The sequence below is a fragment of the Taeniopygia guttata genome, chromosome Z, assembly GCF_048771995.1.
Source record: "Taeniopygia guttata chromosome Z, bTaeGut7.mat, whole genome shotgun sequence".
Lineage (NCBI taxonomy): Eukaryota > Metazoa > Chordata > Aves > Passeriformes > Estrildidae > Taeniopygia > Taeniopygia guttata.
In genome coordinates this window covers 63301651-63317971 of record NC_133063.1, presented here as the reverse complement: position 1 = coordinate 63317971, position 16321 = coordinate 63301651, and the positions used below count along the sequence as shown (strand labels likewise).

Genomic DNA, 16321 nt, shown 5'->3' with positions numbered 1-16321 from the left:
TTGCTTCTGCCTGGCACAGGGAAAGCTTATGGCAGAAATGCCTCACTTTCCCGGCTGCCTTCTTTCCTCCTCTCCAAAAATTGACCCATGCAAAACCAACAAAACTGGGTGCTCCTGGGGCTGGGGAACCTGGAGGCTTAGAGAATACTTGAAAAACTCGTGTGGGGCCCTTCAAAAACCTCATGTGGCTTCATATCCAGACACACAGCTAAAGCCCAGATATTTCTCCATTCTTTTTCTTTTTAACTGAGAAAGGAAGTCACAGGTGATGGGGTCTCTATTCCACATCTATTGGAATAGATAGCTATATCTTTTAAATGCTGCAGGACTTAAGATTGTCAAATCAGCACTTCTCTGAGTATTCATTTTGCAAAACTCAGTTCTGGATAATAGTTGTAGACTAAAACAATACCATTCCTCTGTATAAATTAAATCCTATTTTAAGGAAATGAGCAACCTAAGAGCTATGTACAAAAGAAACTAACATGCATTGTTGAAATTAAATATGTTACTGTTACTCCTGCTCTTTGAAATACCTTTGAAATAAATTTAACAAGACCCTTAGAACATATTTGTGGGTGTACAAGTCAAGTTTCAGAAAAATTAAATCCTATCAATGAAAATTCTGTAAAGCAATGAAAAACTAATGTGCTTGTGTGTCTCAAGCTGTGTTAAGGGAAATATAGGTTGGATATTAGGAAAAAGGTTTTTACAGAAAGGGTGATAAAGTTCTGGAATGGTCCGCCCAGAAAGGTGGTGGAGTCACCATCCCTGGATGTTTAAAAAAAGACTGGATGTAACACTCAGTGCTATGGTTTAGTTGAGGTGTTAGGGCATGGGTTGGACTCAATGATCTTGAAGGTCTCTTCCAACCTAGTCATTCTGTGAATTCTGTGAATTCTGTGCATTTTTCTTATAACCTTGGGATTTTACTCCTTAGAAATTGATACGTTTCTATATCAGTCTATTTGCAAAGTAACTGTTTAACCCAAGAAATTTGGATACATTTCCCCTTTGGTTACAAATAAAGCATTTGCACCTTCAAGGCATATCCAGGGATGCACAGGTGACACTGCACTCATTGTCTCAAACAAGGTGAGTGCAAACAAAGAAGTTCCTGTAATTACCTTCCCATGCATAATTTTTAACCTTTCTGTAATCTCAAATGACCTGAGTTCTGTGATTATTGCATCTGCACACTTAGCTGCAAAAACCCAACATTAAAAGCCATGGTCATATTTTGGTTCCAAAATAAGAAAACATGCAAATTAGTATTTCAGTAATAGCACTGGCAGACCTTTTAGGTTTAATCCAATTCCTGCTATATTCAGAAACCTGCTATTGACTTCAACAGAGTTGGCATGGATGCTTAACCATGAATAAATACAGAAGGTAGAAATCAAGAAATAGAAAAAAGAAATCAAGCTATGCAGTAATAAATGGCAAAAAAGAAGAGATAGTAGAATCAAGACCCCTAAATGCCAGATGGTCAGCACCAGCTTATGAATTATATGCAGTATTAAAAGCTTTACAGAAATTAGAAAGAAAAAAGAGAATGATCTTCACAGATTCAAAATATGCATTCAGGGTAGTACACACTTTCAGAAAGATTTAGGAAGAAAGAAGATTACTCAATACTCAGGGACAAAGACTAGTGCATGAAGAAATAATCAGGCAAATCTTAAAAGCCATCAGGGTGTGTCCTAGGGTGACTGTTATGGTGTTTGTATCTCCAATCGTGTGTTCTGTTTACGTTTGATATTATGTTCTGTGCTTTCAGAACTGACTCTGAAAGTGAAGGTTTGTTTTGCTGTGTTATCATCTGGTTCACCTCCCCCCATGTCTGCTGGAAAGCTAGAAAAGGCTAGGGCTGGCTGGCTGGCTTTGCTTTTGCTTGCTTGCTTGGCTTGCTTGCTTTGCTTGCTTGCTTGCTTGCTTGCTTTGCCTGCTTTCTTGCTTTCTTGCTTTGCTTCCTAGTTAGGTTAAGCAGTCCAATTCTTTCCCTGGACTGTTGTTTTTTTTTTTTCCCCCTTTCCTCTTTCTGAATACCATTCAACCTGCTCTGGACTGGGATCTGGGAAACACCAAGGAACACCAGGAGCCTGCATTTGGTGATCTGCAGCAGCCATCTCCAGCGTCCAGACCCGGGCGACCACTCCCAGGAAAGACCTTCTGGATTTGTTCAGCTCTTCAGAGGGGTGAAAGAGTCTTGTTGTCATCTTGTGTTAATTGTTTTGGTGTTGGGGAGTGCTCTGTTGTTGAATAAACAGGTTCTTTTCCACTTCCCTCTCAGAGGAAATTTTTCCCTGAACCAGGTGGGTGGGGAGGGGCCGTGGGGGTTTCCTGGGGGCTCCTTTCAGGGGGTTTTCCCCAAATTTGCCCTAAACTAGGACAGGGTGCCAGAGGCAATTACCATAGTCCACGTGAAAGGACACCAAACAAGAATACAGCTCAAGACCAAAAGGAACAACTTAGCAGATAAAGAAGCCAAAAGCACAGCTTTACTAAAAGTAAGTACCCCAGAGATTGGGGAGGAGGATGTCCAGAAATATCCCCCACACCCTTCCCCAAAAGCAATTGAAAGATGCAAATAAAAAAAAAGAGGCCGACTACAAAGAAGTAAGTAGAAATTGCCAGACAGGAGAGAGCTGTTATCTAAAAACTATACCAGAAAAATCCTGGGGAGATTACACCAACAGACACACTGGGGAGCCCAAGCCCTGGCAGAGCAATTCCTGAGATTCTTCAAGTATACGGGGATTTATGAATTAGCAAAACAAGAGGTACAAAGGTGTATGATTTGTCAAAAAGTTAATTGGGCAAAAACCCAGTATGTGGTATTGGGAAGTCGCCCAGTAGCATACCGGCTTTTTGAAAGAATTCAGGTAGATTTCACTGATCTGCCTAAAGTGGAGAGATATAAATTCCTATTGGTAATAGTAGACAAACTAACTCACTGTGTAGAAGCCCTTCCAAGCTCTCGGGCTATGGCTCAAACGATATCGAGGTTTCTACTAGAAGAAATCCTACCCCGATATAAGTTAGTAAGATACATAGATTCAGACCAAGGGACATTCTTCACCTCTGAAATCATTAGGCAAGTAGCCAACACTCTAGGGATCCAGTGGGAGTACCACATCCCATAACATTCTCAGAGCTCCAGACAAGTTGAAAGAATGAATCAAACATTAAAAGCCCAATTAGCAAAATTAATTTTGGAAACAAAAATGTCCTGGGTAAAATGCCTCCCTTTGAAGCTTCCCAGATGCCACATTTCCTGCTAAATATCCAGACCATGTCTCATTCTGAGACTGGGCTATTCTCCCTTTGAAGTGCTGTACGAGGTGCCATACGAGCATAGAATGCCAGTGGGGCACCCCAGGATAGAGGATGGACAGATACAGCTGTTGCTCATAGCCATAAGCAAGAATCTTCAGGAAGTGTGGAAGCAAGGAATAATAACACAAAGTACCCCTTTGGGTTTTTTCATACATAAAGTACAGCCCAATGAAAAAGTACTCTTAAAGACCTAGAAAGAGGCCACCCTGTCACCTCACTGGGAAGTCCCCTTTCTTGTCCTCGTAACTACAGGCATAGCAGTACGAATGGCAGAAAAGAGTTAGACACGCACATCTTGAGTGAAAAAATTGAGCTCTGGGAAGGGACGCCACAGTAGAAAGTCACCTCTCCCCCTAGCAACCTGAAGATAACCTTGCAACAGCCAAGTAAATGACTAATAAGAACCTGATGAAGTGCACTGAACCTAATTGTAAATGTTATCCATTTGTGCATTTAATATGCAAGTATTGTAACAAAGTTTAGATCACGCACTGTAAAAAGAGATATTAGCCAAAAAATTTATGCAGTAAGTACTTAGAAGAGGAACTGTGCCTAACTAACCGTGTCTTAGGGCTCGCCACTAAGCTAAGAATAATTGAAGTAAATTCTGAAATTTAGTTTCACTTGTTCCAAAACAGGCTGAGGGGAAAATTACGACCAAAAGCTCAAATCATTACTGTTGAGTACTGGAAATTAAACAAAGTACTCTGCAGCTCAGATATTGTTAAACTATCCAAATAGGGCATCTTTAAACAGAGGCACGCAGCTCAGTCCTAGCATGATATCACAGAAGACTATTCTTACTGCTGAGAAGATGGCTTAACCCGCTGCTAGTAGCAACCCAGTAGATGCAAACAAAAGCAGAAGAATATTGATAGTAGGAGTAATCCTGATGTACCTGAGTCTAGCAATGTACCTCAAGACTAGTACACACATAAATAACTTGCCCACCACAGAAGTGCGGAGCCCCGGCAATGGGTGCAGACAAAGCATACAGACTGTCCAGAAAAGACAAGGAGAATCAGAAGCTCCAATATTCCCAGCCCCAAGGAACTGCAGCAAGCGTAAAATAAAACATTGTTCCATAAACAGCACTCAGCAGGGGGTACGTGGATTAAAAAAAAGATGAAGTGTTATTTACAAGGAGCAACCCCTAAAAATGGGCAGTCAGAGCACAAAATACATAAGAAGAACGCTGAACAAATATCTGTCTCAGCCTGTGACAAATATAACTGCACAGCATGGATTAGGGGGGAAAATAGAGTCATTATTTGTAGCTTATTTTCAGGCGAACCCACTGTGTTATAATAATAATCTATTGAATATGTGTGTGATAAGAAGAAAGACATACTAAGTCAGAGGAATTTAAAATATGAGACCAAATTATCCCTCAGAAATGAACCAGTTATCCTTAACCTTTTAGAAGATCAAGATGACAGAGTTTGTCTGCAATATGACAGGATATTCTGCTCCTCAAAGAATAAAGAAAGAGTAGACCCAAAGAGTAAAATAAAACAAGTAACACAAGAACTAAAAAGACACGAGGCAGAAATAAGAAAAAATAAGATAGAAAAGAAAAGGTTGAGAACCCTAAGTGAACAATATGAACACCTAGAGAGACAATACACCAATTAGAGTTTACCTGCCTCAGACCAAAACCTGTTTGTAGATCTGATGCAAAAAATTGCAACAAAATTAAGACTATCCAATTGCTAAATTTGCAGAGGGCTCAAATCCACTGAAAACCAGCATTAGAAAAGGAAAAGTTTAGCCCCAGAGCAACTCCTAAAATAACTCAGAAACCTGAGGGATAAGTTTTAGACAAGAGAGTAATTAGAATGTTCTACCTTAGCAAGGAGGGAAAAGAGTATACTAAAATAGTAAGGTACACTCCATGTATATCCACTTTGATGGTAAACTCCTCCAACAAAAACAAGATCTGGCAGCCAGAAAGCTCTTCAGGGTACTAGAGCTGGGAAAAAGGGGCCAAGTGCAAATAAATAATAAAATTGGACTCTACTAGAACAAAAGCCCTAGAGCTAATCCTTACCAATCCTTAAGTAAATTAAGAAGACTCTAGAATGAGCCCAAAACCACAAAGGTTAAATAAAAAGCCCCCAATAGTTGATATTAAATTTGCAGGAAGAAAGCATACAGTGAACAACCTCAGTGGTAGAAAGGGTCGTGCACAATAAGATTGATAAGGCCTGTTTTCTTTACCCTGCCCCACTCAGAATGCAACTCACTAGGGGATCCATTATATAAAACCTTAAGTAAAAAGAAAAAGGATTTGAAAAATAAATTCCCGATCTTTGATAAAGATCAGGCCTAGAGAGAGGAAGAGTGGCCTGCAGAAAGAATAATAGAATATTAGTCCCACGACATAGGCCCAAGATGGGAGTTGGAGGTATAAGACCCCAATTTATCTATTAAACTGACTAATGAAGCTCCAAGCAGTAGTAGAAATTGTCTCAAAGCACACCTCAGATGCCCTCGAGTTACTATCTAAACAACACTCCCAAATAAGAGCCTTTGTATATCAAAACAAGATGGCCCTAGACTGTTTACTAGCCAAAGAAGAGAGAGTTTGTGAGAATTTAATAAAACAAAGTGTTGTCTAGAGATCGATAATTATAGAAAAACCTAGTGAACGAAATTAAACAAGTAGCACATGTCCCAGTACAAAAATAGAACTCTATACTCCAAGCATCCTAGTGAGTCCATTTGTTTAATAGAGCTTAGTAAAAAAAGATATATATTATTTATATTGTGTTCACTAGCTAGAATCCTATTCCTGCCCTGCCTGATACCCTGCTTTATTAAGTTAATATACTCAGTAGTGCAGGGTATGCAGGTAGCTGCCATGCCCACAGACCCAGAATGTACTACAGGGAAATTAAATCAAGTATCTTAAATCACAAAATTAGAAGAAGAAAATCCACACAGTAGAACAACAGATCCTTTAGCCAGATTCAAAGAGCAAATAAAGGGAGAAGGGGACTTTTACAAGCTTTACCAAGAAATTCCAAATGAAGAGTAGAGTAATGAGACCAAAGAGAACTAAGAGTTTTTAAGGACTAAACTAGTTAAATTATAAGACAGTTTCACAAGATCAAAAGAAAATCCACTAAATACAAAGCTTTTTAGAAAAGCACGAATTAATGTATTAATATAAAAGGGGAAGGATTGTTATATGTAATATGAGTAATTTGTGCCTATAAAGTAAAATATAGATGTAATGTTTAGTATTACTAAGAAATATTTGTATAAAACATGTGAGTCTGAGCCAAGAGATTACCTCACATATGTTGAGACCACCCCTGACAAAAAGGAGGAAAACTTAATTTACAAACAAATACCGATAGCTTACCCAGAGATAAATTGTTTCTCAAAGTGATCCTAGTAACTCCCAAGCAATGATCCTCTCAATAACTACCCAAGATTGAGATTGCTAGAGTCACCAGAGAAATACATCTCAATGCCAAGTTCCAGTAACTCAGTCAGGGGTGTACATCACTCTCCAGACACCATTTTGTTCTCCCCAACACAGAGAAAAGAAATTCTATAAATATGTAAGACTCTAAATAGGAAAAAAAGCCTGATCACTGAAACTCTGCCTCAAGCAAAATAAACTGTATAAAAACCGCTTAAGAGAGACAGTCTTGTGTGAAACATAAAGGACCCTATGCTGTAGCAGTCAGACCTGTGTCTCATCCAGTGCTGATCCCGGGCTCAGCACTGTCCTTTTTATTGTAGCTAGCTCAGACTGAATTTGATCACTAAATAAAACCTGGTTTTATTACTTTTAATTTAGCTAGATCAATTTTTACTTATAACAGTTCTTTAACTGAAGTTCTGCCACTTGTCATCATTTTAAAAGTAAAAAGTCATCTTATTAAATCACTAACAAAATTACTAACTTTTAACAAGGGGAGAAGGGTGTATTGCTTGCGCTGTTATTTGTGTCTAAAATTTTTGTGCACTAGATATTATTAAAAGTTTGTTTTTAAAGTATAAATACAAAAAACCTCCCCCAGCAAAGCTGATGGCCCTGATCAAGCCATGAACCTGGCTGGTAAAGAAAAATACATTAGGAAACCTAGATGCTCCATTGAGATAAATGAAAAAAAGCCTCATGAAACGCGGAGAAAAATCAAAACCCCATAATTCCAATAAAGATTTGTAGGGAACGGTATGTTTATTCACAGCGCTGTGGACGCATGTCGGGACACATTGCCCTTCAATGGACATGCGCACCCCTGAGAACTCCTGATCCTTTTTTATTACCCTAATTTCCATATGCATAGAATTTCACAATAGGTTCATGCATATTCATTATGCTGATTTTGCGTTACACTTAGCGCTAGTTACACTTGGACTCAGTTTTTGTCAGAAAGTACAGAAAGAACACCTGGGTCATTCTGCCCTGTCTGTTACAAGGACTGAGGAGTCTTTCTTATCTCTTCCTTAGCTGGGACAACTTTGCTAGTGCTGTAGTTATTAGACTAAACAACATATTTCACATATGCTAGCAAGCTCAAAGTGGTACATTTCACCTAAATCCAAACAGATTTTTACTTTGTTAAATTTTCACTCTCACTCATCCGGAAGAATGTTTTTTTTCAAGTCCTCATAGTGAAAAAGAGATCCACGCAGTGCTCAAAAACTATGTTTGTCCTTATTTTTCTTATTATACAAAGAAGAAGGGGGTAAAAGGGGTTGGGCTGAGGGTACACCCCCCTCTTTGAGTCTTAAGTAAATAATATAACGTTCTAATAACCCTATGATATTCAGCTGCCTAAAATACCCTTCAGTGGACAGTGGAAAGCATAGACAAACATCCTGAAGTCTACCTACTTCATGGACAGTTTATATAAGAACTTGATTTATTTACAAACTATTTCTCATGCTTACAAACTTTTTCTTGCTTACAAATTTGTTTTTTCTGTTTACAGATTGTTTTCTGGGTGTTGGGTTTTTCTTCAAGGCATAAATGGGTTACAGGTTGTTTTTAATAGTTAGACTTTTCTATAAGGGTTAAATCAGTTAAAGTTTGAAGGTTTTTGGTTTTTAAAGATAAGTTCTAACATATAAGCATTGTGCCTGTGGCCTGAGTTCCCTCATAAAAGATCCTGAACATGAATACTGCAGTTTCCATGGACATTCGGCCCATGCTGTCTTCTGTTTTCCTGTTTGCAAAGGGCCCTTATAGATGGAAGACAGAGAACAAATTACAAATTTTATTAAGCCAGGAAGGGTGAGATGTTACCAAATATCATAGATGAGCTTGCTACCAAGCCCCAGGATTGACTGACCGGGGCTTCTCCCACTCAGATCTCTTATGAAGCTGCAGGCATTTCACTGCCCCGAGGAGAGAAAGGCCAAGGGCAGCCGAGGGCCGGTGGCCTGGCTCAGCATTCCCACTCTTGTGCCGACTGCCCTGCGACTCCTGGCAAAGGTCAGCAGTGTGTGCAGCACTCTGGGCACCGGGGCAGGGAGCCGGGCTGCTCGGCAGGCTGGAGCACAGGGCAGCGTCCTTCAGGCACGGCGCTTGTGCCAGGGGACCATGGGCCAGCGGGAGGCAGGGACAGCTTGTCAGCTCCCGGCTGCAGGAGCCAGTGCCTCACACAGCTCTGGGAGGCAGCGCCTGCACTTCTGCACTGAGCCACAGCAAAGCTGTGACCTGCAGAGTGCTTTGCAGAAATATTCAGGGCCAGCAGGCCGGCCTGCTTTGTGCTCCCTGGCACACAGCAAGAGCTGTGCCATGCCGCAGCTTGGAGCTGCTGGGAGAGAGGGAATCGGGGATGCGCCTGAGGGTTTTGCTTGAGTTGTGAACTGATTTGGAAGAGAGCAGAAATATTTCAGTAGGCAATCTGTGTTTTCTTCCTTAATTTCTCAAAGAAAGTCACAATGTGTTGCACACAGGTAGGGGGTATTGTCAAAGAAAGGCCTTATAAAATCAGGCCTTACTCTCCTAAAAATGAGCAGCTGGCCTGTTATGTCTTCTACGTACAGCTAGCTAAATTCCCATGTGAAAAATCATGACTGCAGTTAGCACAACAAGCTCTTGTGGTAAGAAAACTGCATCTGTAATAATCAGGAAATCTGTCCAATGGGAGTCCACAAAGGAAAATTGTAAACACCTGAGTAAAAGAGAGAGTCTTAGCAAGTCCACACAAAAACACCTTCTAAGCAGTGAATTGTGTGGACAAGAAAAGAACCAGGCAATTGGAATTAAACATGAGGTCTGTGGAAACAGTATAAAAATTAGTTTTGTGAATAAAAAATTGGCTTTCTATGCATGAAAAAACTGAGTCCCAGCTGCTGTATTGACACAGCCATGTGGCTTCACTCAGCAAGAGCACTTGAAGGGCGTATTGATGAAATGCTTGTGTTGATTCCCAGAACAGCAAGGAGAAATGTCAAGTGTATTCAATAGGGCTTAAGCTTGTGAATCCCTTTAGCTTTAACAGGCAGTGCTGAACCCCGTATTGCCCCACTGCAGTGCCTAATGTGTGCAAGTGCTATTTTAGCCTTGAGAATAAAGAGAGTGGTCCTGCTAAGAAGGTAGCTGGAATGCATTCAAAGGGAAGATATGTTTTTAAGAGGCTCTTGACCAGCAAAGGAGAATTTGAGGAATGGAATAGTTCCCAAATGACTGTGTCAGGAACCGGAGTCATGTCCGAGGCCCTGCCATATTTGATCCGTGTTTGAGCAGGTTGACAAGACAATGAAGAAAAGTGTATTGTTTAATGGGTGGGAACAGGACCCTTGAAAGAGAAACAATGTAGGGTCAATCGGTGGGCAGTTAAGGTTTGAAAGGGGAGCAATGCATAATGGAGCCGTTGTTGGCATGGCCTTAGTATCTGGAGCCATCCTGGCCTCATCTCACATGCCAGCCATGTGTGAGCTGATGCTGTAACTGGGAAAATTCCACTCCTGAGCAGGAGGTATAAGGCCTGGCTCTGGGCTGGAGGGGTGAGAAGGATGACGTGTGCACCGTTTTGATCCAGGGCATGTCCTGGAAATGCACTGCCTACCTGCCCCTGTCGCCGAGCACCACACTCCAACTCCTTCTCCTGCTCAGCGGATTTTTGGGAATCCAGGGGTTGGTATTATTTGCTACTGCAACTAATGGAATACATTTGCTTGGCAAGCCCAGTTGTGTCTTAGATTCTTTTGTGCATGAGTCTCCTCCTGAACCTGTGGCAATGACCACCAGGGACCTACAGGATACTTCTACTCTGATGTCAATAAATTCTGAGAAATTATTTAAATATGTCAAATAATTTGGAGGAATGTTTAGCCTGTGAATTTCAGCAAAGTATTGAATATGTCTTAGTTCCATGGATACAAACTAATAAGTGAGATTGCTGGCTGTGCAGGTGTTAGGGGAGTGATTCCCTATGCACCGAGTACTGAAATAAACAAATGCCTCCTTTCCAATCCTGAGCTGGCAGCAGGGAACAGGCCCTGCTCTGTAACTTTCATTTTGGCAACTTCTGTGAACAGGTAAGAAAGGTCAAAATGAAACCTCTCCCAGCTATTTGCCTCTCCTTTATCTTTTTAGGTGCCAGAACTCTGTGTCACAGATGGCCTGAGTGTGTGCTGAACAATGCAGCCCCCACAAAGCTCTTGGTTTCCCACAAGTTGCCATGCCTTGTTCCCAGGTGTGCCCAGCTCTGGCAGGAGAAAGAGCCTGCAGCGCCGTGCCCTGCCCAGCCGGGGCTCTCTGGCACAGAGCAGCAGCAGCGCCAGCACCTCTCAATCCGCTCTTTCCTTATCTTCTCCTGGGACACAGAAGCCTCTGGAAATCAGCACCACCAGTTGTGTTCCCAGCTCGGAGCAGCTTCTGCTGGTGGGCAGGTGCTGCCAGTTTGACTGCTTCCAAAGGGGAATAAAGGCAGAGATGTACATCCTCAGGAGCCCTGGGCGTATCCAATAAACGTGCAGATATGTGGGAGATTTGTTAGGAATTGTTTCAGCTGTTATGCCAACAGTGCCTTCTCTCCTGGCTCTGTGTGCTATAGATGAGTAATGTAACAGTTGGCTCTCACTGTTAAGAGGTAGATATTATGTGGATATAAAAATGTATAGTGATGTTATTGTAATATAGGCTCCCATAGTCCTATTTCCCCTCCCCCTTGCAATAGCCTTGGTAGTCAGGGCTTTTGGGGAGGGCCGGCTTGTGACCAGGAGGTGTGGTGTAACAACACCTGACCTCCAGTCAAGAGGTAAGAAAGAAATCTCCACCAGTGGATGGCAAAACTTTGACAAAACTTTGGCAGGATGAAGGGTATAAAAGGCAGAGCAACCATTTGATAGATGAGCTGCTCTATGTAATGTTCATAGAGACTCCCAGTGCTGCAAGTTTTCCTTATTCAGTCCTTTGTTAAGATTTAATAAACCTTTAAATTTTTAAAAGTGAGGGTTGTTTCTCAGGTGTGCAATGCTCTGGGCCATTTTCTTGGTCTGGTTTCCTTTGCTTGGGTCCCATCTGAGTGCTCAGTTCGGGTACAGGCTGTAGGTGCTTGGTGCACTCCTGGAGTTACTCTTGGATCCCTTGAACAACAGGGTTTGGCCCACGAGGGGAATTTGTGCTGCTTTGTGACAGAGGAGAACTTCCCCAGCTATTTTGCGTTTGCTGTACGGAAGGTTGGTTATTGCTCTGCCTAAATTCACTGGCCAATATAGAGTGCTTGCATTGTGATGTCAGGGCATGGTTGCCATGTGGTCATGGTGGCATCAGAAGGTTGTCTTGGTGCACGGAAGGCCTCAGTGTCAGAGCAGCCCTAGGGCTCGCTCAGGGCAGGAGCATCCTCCTGCTTGAGGCGTTTGTCAGTGGGAGCTGCCCACTGACAAGAGCCTTGATTTTTCTGATGGTGGAGCAAATCTGCACAGCAGTGCTACAATGATTGAGAAGGTTGCTGCTGTAGCTATTGGAGTTTATGGCGTTTGTTATTCCAGCTATTACCTCACTAACCTGGCACGTAAGTAGAGGTTTTCCCTGGGTGTACCCGAACGTGGCTTTTGTATGTCTTCCTGCTCTTTCTTAGTGCCTGAGCTATTTTGAAACAGAAAGAGCACTAGGGTGCCACTGGTTTGGTAAAGCTCCTGTCAAGGAGTTCAGCTACAAGGGGATTTCTGTAGCCACAGGGCAGCATTTGCAAGGGAACCTGCAGGGGTTCTGTTCCATCCACGGGAGAGTCTGAGGCAGTAGAGTCTGTCATCTCCTCAGTTTGCTGTCACAAGCAAGACAGCTTTGAAAACGTAAACTGGAGACCTTCTTGGAAGGCCTTCTAACAACTCTGCAGTATTTCCCAGAATTCAGGGAAAGCTTCTTTCTTTCTACATTTTGTCATGAAAGGATTTGACTGTCTAACTTGACCCTTGACTGAGTGTTAAAATAGTGATTCCCTTTGCAAGGAAGTGCAAACTCCAAAGCAGTGAGTGTCTGCTCCTGGACCCTGGAGCTGCTGCTGTGCTGTGTCACAATAGAGCTGCCACATCATAGTGGAATTTTGGGGCAGCTTTTCTGGGCAACTGTTTCCAGCAAGTTAATGAGAAATTGTGCATGCAACTGATTGAAAAAAAAAACCAAACGTACTGTAAGGAGAGGATTTTAAAAAGATGTGTTATGTGTTTGGTAGAACAGGAGCATTGAGTGTTAGAGAACAATTTGCATTTTCTTGGTCATGTTTGTATCCATTTAATGGCTAAACAGGCCAAAGGGTAGGCACGCCCAAGACAATTATCTGGATCTCTTTGCTGGTTGTGTGAATGAAATGTGTCTCGTGGAGGGATGTGGTGAAACGGAAAATACTCTCTGTTTGTGGTGCTTGTTCTGTGGGATTCAGCAGCCCAGGCAATTTTCTCACAGCGTCTGGTTCATTTTCCCTTGCCCACTACAGGTCACCTGAAGCATGTAATCAGCAGTGCTGGTCCTAAGGTGAGTGAGAAAGGAACATTTCAGGTTTGTGCTGTTTAGCAATTGTAGAGTAAGCTGTGTGCTTAGCCAGAACCAGTAGGCTGTAGAGGGCCAGGCATGCAGGCTGAAAGAAAATCCATTTTCATGCCTTCAACAACAAATACAACGGCATAGCTGGATATTTCCTAATTTCCAACTCAGAGCCTTGAAGACCTACAAACTCAGTTTTGCAGAGAGAACATTGCTTGATGACACCAGACAGGGATGAATACTTAAGAGAGAACAACTTCCTGCAGAGTTGAATAAGCCCATTTTAACTGAAGTCACAGCAACTTAGATTTCTATCCCTATAAAACTTCATGATACTTCCTTAGAAGATGTGGTTGTAGAATTAGAAGGACAATTTAATGCTGTATTTGCAGTAGAACAGGCAACTTTGTGGCCGGGACGCTGTGTGGGCCAAAAGGACCCAGGGGTGCCGGCCAAGAGCAGCTGAAGGTGGGCCAGGACCTGGCCAGGTGGCCAAGAAGGCCAAGGGCATCCTGGCCCGTGTCAGCAGCAGTGGGGCAGCAGGAGCAGGGCAGTGACCGTCCCCCTGGGCTGGGCAGCGCTGTGGCCATAGCTGGGAGTGCTGTGTCCACTTTCTGCCCGATCGGTCTGCGTCTCACAGAACAGGATGGGACTCGGACTGGCTGCAGACTTAGGATTTATTATGTCTGTATCATACAAGCAAAAAGCAAGAGACACAGAGAAACGAACATCCATGCAAATCTAGATCAAAGACAAGATGGCAGTTTATGCAAGGCCTTTTTCTACATATTCTTTGAACCAATAGCATAAAAGAAAAGTGCAGAGTCATTATACTCTAACCAGTAAGAAAAGGACCCATGTGGGTTTAACATTAACAGAAGGACTTCTATGAACCTCAAACAATATACAATAATTCATTATATAAGATTGAAACTTCTTCTATTTTTGCAAAGCATATATCTAGGACTTTTGACATCTCAAACTATCACTAAGTTCTTGTTCTTTCTTGTTCCTTATGATAAATATAAATGTATTCACTTGGTTCTTCTTTTCCTAGCTTCCCAGGAGAAGGTTTTGAACTTTCCCAGCCTTTTTCAGCTTTGTGTCTACTTTCTGGGGCCTTTTTGCACTTTCTAAAGTTTTTTACCTTTTATATATTCCTACAATTTCCCCACTCTTTTTAAATAAACTATTTCTGACTCGTCACTTATTTATTACTTTGTGTTATATAGCTTCACTACTGCATATATTTATTCATTTAGGAAAAAATGTATAAACTTTTTATATGAAGGTACTTTGTTTTAAGCTCCATAATTTTAAGTTAAAGCATTATTAATGTTGGGTAAAGTAAGGTTTAGTATCTGTATTAGGTTCTGATAAATTTTGGCATTTTTAAGGTCTCAATTTCAAGGTTTAATTTGTGAGTGACTTTAATTAGTTTTGGTGAGGTTTTGTGCATTGTTTGTAATTTTTCTTTTGTATTTTTCTTTTGGACAATAAAAACTTTTTTGATGAGTTTGTAATTTGTTGTGAATAATGAAGTGAATAAGGAATTAATATTAATATTATAATAACAAGATTTTACTTAACTTGTAAAGTTGTTTTGATTAAGGAGTTAAGCTCTACTTACTGAATCAATTGTTTAACTATGTTTCTTTATTTTTAATTGTAGATGTTAAGTTTTTGTATGTTTTTGTGAATGGATTTAGAATGATTAGACAAATTTATGTAACACATTCTTTTGAATTCTTTACAACTCTGTTTATGTGTTAGAAAAGGAAATTAATGGTTGTTTGATTTTGGAGTTTGTTGGACACTGCTGACGTCAGTTCGCATGTTACTGAGTGCACTGGATGTGGTATTAGTTTGTTTGTTTAGTTAATATTTAATCTTATCTATTTGTCTTAATGTTGTTTCTGAAGCAATTGTAGGTAAAAAAAAGCTTGTTGAAATATTTTGTGGTTTTTTTTTAACAGACTGAAATTACTATTGTAATCTTTTGGGTATATATTAATAGATCTTTTTTCTTGTCTTTTTTGAAACTGTTTTAGTACTGGGTGTTATTACAGTGAGTGTGCTAATGTTACATGGTTTGTCTTTAGGGTATGATGGAATGTTTTGCTATGTTTTAGTTCTACAAATGAACTAATAACATTTTGGTAATTTCTGTGGATATTGGTTAATTTTAGATTTTTATCTACAGTGTATGAGTAATTGCACTAAAAACGTAAATTTTTATATTCATAGTAAGAGTGAATAACATTATATTTTGGAGAATTATATTTTTGCTAATTGTTTCTTGAAAATGTGACACAGAAATTTATTGTTCAGGAACTAAGGATCTTTAATTCTTGGGGTTCTGAACTTGTTTTGAGGAGTTGTTTGTTCTAGAGACTTTAATCCCTTGTGGGATTGTTTCTATTAGTAATTTCACTTGGTTTGTTATTAAGTCACTTTTTTGTTAAAGGATCGTGTTATATAGGTATTGGCTAATTTTTTAGTGGTACACTAACTAACCAGATTGAAAAAGGCTTTTTTGGATTTGAATGAGACATACATTTGGTATCTGATCTTGTAGCTTTGGTTAATGTGACTTAGACATTTGGTTTTGGTTTTGTATAGGAAAATTTGCGTTATAAAAAGTAAGCAAAGTTAGAAAACATAAAGTGAACTGATTTTCTTTCATATTATTTTTGTTGAGTTACTCTTTGTTAAAAGAATTTTCTATATATTTTAACTTTTAAACTGCATTTTTTGGAGAGTTTAGAATGTTAATTTTTTAGAATCTAATGATAATAATAAATCCTTCTTTTTTATGTTTTTGTTAAAAGAGCTCAACGGAACAAGCTCTTTACACATTTATCATTATCATTAAATTGAAGTTTGCAGATTCTACAGGTGACATAGGAACATTAGGCGTGACTTGTAGTCTCTGTTTAGCTTACGTTTGTGTGTTTGCTCTTTGACTTTTGGGTTTGTTAGTGTGTTTTGGTGTGTTGTATGGTTTGACATTCTTTATTGGAA

General features: G+C 40.4%; 1 protein-coding gene across 4 annotated transcripts in view; it reads left to right on the top strand.

Moving 5' to 3' along the window:
- Positions 1-238: 238 nt before the first annotated feature.
- Positions 239-16321, top strand: part of LOC140681885 (uncharacterized) — a 29062-nt gene continuing 12979 nt past the window's right edge. The window contains exons 1-2 of one of the 4 annotated variants that reach the window (XM_072922532.1): positions 239-2198; positions 13251-13288. Coding sequence is in view for 2 of the 4 variants with exons in the window: in XM_072922529.1 (XP_072778630.1) it covers positions 10995-11205; positions 13251-13288 (249 nt within the window). In the remaining 2 variants the exon portion in view is untranslated. Of the gene's footprint in view, positions 2199-9953; positions 11206-12141; positions 12330-13250; positions 13289-16321 lie in introns of those variants that run through there. The other 3 variants (XM_072922529.1, XM_072922530.1, XM_072922531.1) reach the window with 3 other exon arrangements.